We start from the raw sequence: 5,408 nt of genomic DNA, 5'->3' as shown, positions 1-5,408 counted from the left end.
CCTTTTGAATTTTGTTTTATATTTTTCATAATTGTTCTTAGAGATGTTCGCGCGCGCGCGCGCGTGTATTTGCATATTAAGCATAATTTCAATTGGTTATAACTCCTTTTTTATTTTCTTCTGACAAGGTAAAATAATTTTCCGTTACTTTTATATTCATCTGACATTGTAAAATAATTTTCTGATAATTTGTTTAAGTTTGTTTTACATATTACATATTTTTTCCTAGAGATGTTTGTTATTGCAAGTTAATCTTAATTTCAATGGGACTACTTATACTTGACTTTGAACGACATGAATATTCTCACAAAATTAAGATTTTGTTATAATTATTTTACTCTTTTCTTTTGAGTTTTTACATTTTTGCAACAGCTATTCAATACATTGTATTATTTACTCATTATGAAATGTTACTATTAATTTTTTATGTTTTATATTATGTTAGCAACATTATGTTATGTTATTTTTATTTTTATTATGTAATTTGAAGGTTTTTTTTAATATTACCGGATTTCTAAGTTAATTTTTGTTTTTTTGCATTGAAAATGACCCGATCGGAGTCGAAACGTATGTATGTAATGTTATTATTCTAATTATAATTGTTTGTTAAAATATTGGTTCTATGTCCTTTTATTTTGTTTTATACATATTGAACCTTATTATTATTTCACAATATATTTATGTTTAAATCGGCTATTATATTTCTTTATTATAGTGTTATACATGTCTTTTAACAATTTATAAATTGTTTTTTATTTACCTTGATTTCTATTATGTTTACCGTTGACAGCACCGATGCAATGAGGGAACTGCCAACGCTTGTCAAATTCAACAGCTGCTCTTTTCCAATTTTCCTCTGGAATTCCAACAGTTCCAACAGTTCATCCTGTAATACTTCCCACAGTGCGTCACATGTTTCAGATACAATTTGTGAAACTGTAATTCTTCCTATTCGATAGGCATAAGCCATCGAACTCATTGCATCTCCAGATGCTAAATAGCTTTAAAGTTTAAATAAAAGTTTTAAATAAAGACAATATCAAACTAACGATGCCTGCATTAGTACATGAAATACTCACCGAAGGGTTGCATACAATCTGTCTCTGGCAGAAATGGGATGTCTGAAATTTGTCATTTCTTTTTCAATTAATGGTTGCACTCGCTTCAATAAACTATCAAATTTAGCTACGTTCATGCGACAATATTGGAAGTGTGTTTCTCGATCCACTAGTCGCATCTCATTTATTAGATGATGATCATTACCTTGATTTCGGGTGTGTTCCGTTTTTACTGGCAGTGCAGTAAACGTGACGTCATAACAGTGCACTGCCACAGCCGTTCCAAAATTACTGTGGTACTGCCAGCACTACTGTAACATTGTATTTCGGAACAGCATTGCAGTGCACTGACAGTAGTCTCATGAGACCGAAAGTCTCGTGTGATCACTCGAGCGGGTCGGACGTGTTCCCTTTCGTTTCGAGTGTTGCATCACCTCAATTATATTTTTGAAAAGCGTTGCCGGCTTCGACTGAGCTTTGTATTCATTATCGATAGTCCTTTCATCCGTCTTGGCGCGCGGCCGTGCGTCGTGGAAACGGCGTAGCCGCAGGTGTCCAGTGTTTGGGGGGGCGACTCATTTTTCGATTACCTCATCTTTTGTTATACTCGCCCGGTTTGAGGTGGCCGGTGCATTACATTCATTTTACATTTGATTCATATTTCGCGGACCTCAATGGCCTAGTTTCGGTCCGGTGGACTGCCTGGCCAATAAACGAAGAAGAAGAAGAAGTCTCATGAGACCACTCGAGCGGAGCGGTTCGGATGTAGCCATGGATAAACGCACTAAATTATCAATATGCTTAATAGCATTAGAAATTTTGAACGAAAGTAGCACTGATAGTTCTTCCGAAGATGAACTAATTATGAGATTGCCAATTCAAGTTCGACCTCGTGTTAAAAATTATATGGAAACAGTCAATGAATATTCGGATATAGAATTTAAGAGTCATTTTCGGTAATATTAATAATATATAATAATAATACTGTATAGAGAATTTTATGTATAATGCTTCGAAAGTCGATATTTATTAGTTCACGATTGTTTTTATTATGCAAAATATGGAAACAATCTTACTACTATTTTGAATATAACAAATGTAATTAGTTATCTTTTAAAATTAGTGAATTTCTTCAATTACAGGCTATCGCGTGTAGTGTTTACATATTTATTAAATTTAATAAAACCCAGCTTAGAAAAGCAAGGTAATGGATATGGACGGTGTCCAATTCCTCCAGACGTACAATTACTAGTAGCACTATGGACTATGGCAACACCTGACTCATATCGGTAATTGTACATAAATTAAAAAATTATATTAAATATATATTAATACTAAGTTTATTATACATATATATATTCTCCGTTTAATTAATAGATCAGTTTGTGACCGATTCAATATTGGACGAGCAACTGCTTGGCGTGCTAATAGAAAAGTCTGCTCAGCAATTTATTCTTTAGCACATAAATTTATTAAATGGCCTGATGCAGAGGAAGCAGAATATACATGGATAGATATACAATACAAATATAAGTTTCCAAAAGTACTTGGTGCTGTAGACGGTACCCACATACATATACATAAACCAAAGAAACATGCAGAAAGTTATGTCAATCGAAAAGGTTATTATTCAATACAGTTACAAGTAAGTGAAATATTTATTGTAATTAATATAACGTAATAACTATGGTAAAATGTTTATTAGATTGATAAATGTTTTAACATTTGTTGTAGGTTATATGTGATTCCACCTTAAAGTTCATACACTGCTATGCAGGACAACCAGGATCTGTGCATGATATGCGTGTATTCCGACTAAGTGGCATCCAATCTATGTGCACAGAAAATTATTTTCCACATAATAGTCATCTAATTGGTGATGCTGCCTATGCTTTGCAAAAACATGTGATGGTGCCTTATAAGAACAATGGCCATTTGTCAGAAGCACAAATAAATTTTAATCAAAGTCTATGTTCGGCCCGTGTAATGATTGAAAGAGCCATCGGTTTTTTGAAAGGACGTTTTCGAAGTCTTTTAGATAAATTGTATATGAAACGGACGGATCTCATACCCCAATACATTATTGTTTGTTGTGTGCTGCATAACATTTGTATTTTACATGAAGATTTCATAGATGATATCATAATTGCCGAAATAGATAATATTGCTACGATTCAACATGGTGTTGATGAAATTAATGCTCAAGATAAAGAAGAAGGCATTCAAAAAAGAAATGCACTAACATACATGTTGAATGAAAGATTATAAATCAAAGTAAAAAAATGCTTTTTGTTCACTTTCAACGATCCTTGGTCCAACATTCTTGTCACTGCTTTCCTAGAAACTTTGTGCAACATTTTTTTGCAGAGATATTGTAATCTTTTTTTAACATTTCTTTTGCTATCCGTTCCCAGCATAAATGTTGTTTCATTTTTCCCGAGGTAAAGATTTCTTCATGTTCTTTATATAAGTGTATTAATAGTAAGGTTTCTTTTTTGCTCCATACGTAGATATCTGTAATACAACATATAACAAATACATACAAATATATAAGTTATAATATAAAAGATTATGTCAATCCTGAGTTAAATTAAGAACTATGATAATTGTAACAAAATTTTTTTACAACAAAATAGCAAAATGAGGACAATAAAGTATTTACTTGTGTAAGTATATAATTTTTATGCACTAAATATTATTTTGAAAATATGTCAAATTGATATCATGATTAAAACTTTTATAACCATTTTATCATTATTAATAAATACCTTCATTATTAGATTTTGAATCTTTATTATTCTCTACATCCAATGAACTTTTTATTTCAGTACTTGTACATGGTGTATTTTCAATATCAGATATTGAATCTCCATTATTATTTAATATATTTGACGAACTTTTTGTTATTTTTCCTGTACTTGTAGTTGGTATATCTGTTTAGTTATATGTTTGACAGATATAATATAAAGATTATTTCTCATATAGTATATTATAATGTAAAAATTATGTTATATGATATAGACATCAAGAATCATACATACCAGATTTGGATACATTTTCTTTTGCATATTGTAACAAAGCAGAAGCAAAATTGATATCTATAAAATGTGATATATATATATTATACATATATATGTGCGCGCGCGCGCACACACACACACACACACACACACACACGTTAATTAAAAAAAATATGTACATTATAAGTTACAGATATATATAACTATAATTAATGTACATACCTTTTTATATATTATGAAATATGTTGAAACATGTATGTTAAAAAGTTCCAATAATAATATTTTATAAACAATATAATTAGGAGAAAGAGAGAGGTTGCGAGCGGTAGTTAGTTTTAAGTAGGTTAAGTTAGAATAAGTTAGGTTAAGGTTGTTTAATTGTAACAAATATGTAATTTAAATTGTAACCCCGAGGGGATCAATAAAGGCTATCTATCTATCTATCTATACAATATAATTAATCTTTTTTGTTATATATACCTAGCTTATAAAACAATACACACAAACAAGGTTAAAACACAGCATTTTAACGAATAGTCAATTTTACACACACATATGAGGGTAGTTTATAATTTTATAATGTAAATTTTACTTACCATTTTTCATTTTTTGTGCATCTTCTGCACTCAAATACAAAATGTATATTTTTTGATCTTCGGGATCAAATATTTCTACACGTTGGGCCTTGTGCGACGCCATATTGCACTGTAATCACCTCACCTCGATAGCCGCAGTAGTCGCAGTGGCAATATGGCTACCATTTATGACGTCATTGAGGGAACTAGACGCTGTCGCAGGGCACTGCGTAGTACTAACGGAACAATTTTTCAGTACTGCCAGTACTGGCAGTGTATATCGGAACACACCCTTCGTCGCTCACGAAGTATAGGCCGATCCCAATATCGTCTTTTGCTGGATTCACAATGTATCCGATTTTTGTCGTACGACACTCTTCAACCAATCAGAAAACAAAATTCCGATGATATGAAGCAAAATCCATCGGAATCCTGTTTTCTGATTGGTTGCAGCGCGTCGTATGACGTAAATCGGATGCAGTGTGAATCCAGCATTTGTTTTCAACGATTTCTTCGTTGATGACGGGGTGATCCCATCGACATCTAGAATGGACCGCTAATGGCAATGGTGGGGGTAGAAAGACGATTAAAGTGAGAGGCCGGAATAATAAGATCGTTCTTTCTCTGTTTACTGTTGTTCTAACTAGTCTGATTGATTGTTGGATTAACAACAACCAATCAGGCTTCAGTAAACAGAGAAAGAACGATCTTATTATTCCTGCCTCTCACTCTAATCGTCTTTCTACCCCCACCAT

At 32.3% G+C, this 5,408-nt stretch overlaps 2 protein-coding genes and 1 long non-coding RNA gene across 3 annotated transcripts; 1 reads left to right on the top strand and 2 right to left on the bottom strand.

Annotated features, from left to right (window-relative positions):
• Window positions 1–703: 703 nt before the first annotated feature.
• Window positions 704–1,322, bottom strand: LOC108760120 (uncharacterized). Its single transcript, XR_001940073.1, has 3 exons — window positions 1,264–1,322; window positions 1,080–1,121; window positions 704–1,001 (listed from the first exon to the last, which is right to left on the bottom strand). It is a non-coding gene; the product is annotated as an uncharacterized LOC108760120 (long non-coding RNA).
• Window positions 1,323–1,522: 200 nt separating this feature from the next.
• Window positions 1,523–3,343, top strand: LOC108760118 (putative nuclease HARBI1). Its single transcript, XM_018505913.1, has 4 exons — window positions 1,523–2,014; window positions 2,201–2,347; window positions 2,436–2,703; window positions 2,793–3,343. Exons 1-4 carry the CDS (start codon window positions 1,794–1,796, stop codon window positions 3,324–3,326), a joined length of 1,170 nt encoding a protein of 389 aa, XP_018361415.1. The 5' UTR covers window positions 1,523–1,793; the 3' UTR covers window positions 3,327–3,343.
• Window positions 3,344–3,372: 29 nt separating this feature from the next.
• On the bottom strand, window positions 3,373–4,803 carry LOC108760119 (uncharacterized). The gene is made up of 4 exons (XM_018505914.1): window positions 4,675–4,803; window positions 4,100–4,156; window positions 3,827–3,991; window positions 3,373–3,572 (listed from the first exon to the last, which is right to left on the bottom strand). Exons 1-4 carry the CDS (start codon window positions 4,775–4,777, stop codon window positions 3,385–3,387), a joined length of 513 nt encoding a protein of 170 aa, XP_018361416.1. The 5' UTR covers window positions 4,778–4,803; the 3' UTR covers window positions 3,373–3,384.
• Between the last annotated feature and the right edge of the window lie 605 nt (window positions 4,804–5,408).

Source organism: Trachymyrmex cornetzi, unplaced genomic scaffold, assembly GCF_001594075.2.
Source record: "Trachymyrmex cornetzi isolate Tcor2-1 unplaced genomic scaffold, Tcor1.1 scaffold220, whole genome shotgun sequence".
In the NCBI taxonomy this organism is placed as follows: Eukaryota; Metazoa; Arthropoda; class Insecta; order Hymenoptera; family Formicidae; genus Trachymyrmex; species Trachymyrmex cornetzi.
Note: the sequence above shows the minus strand (reverse complement) of the source record. Positions and strands in the feature narration are given on the sequence as shown.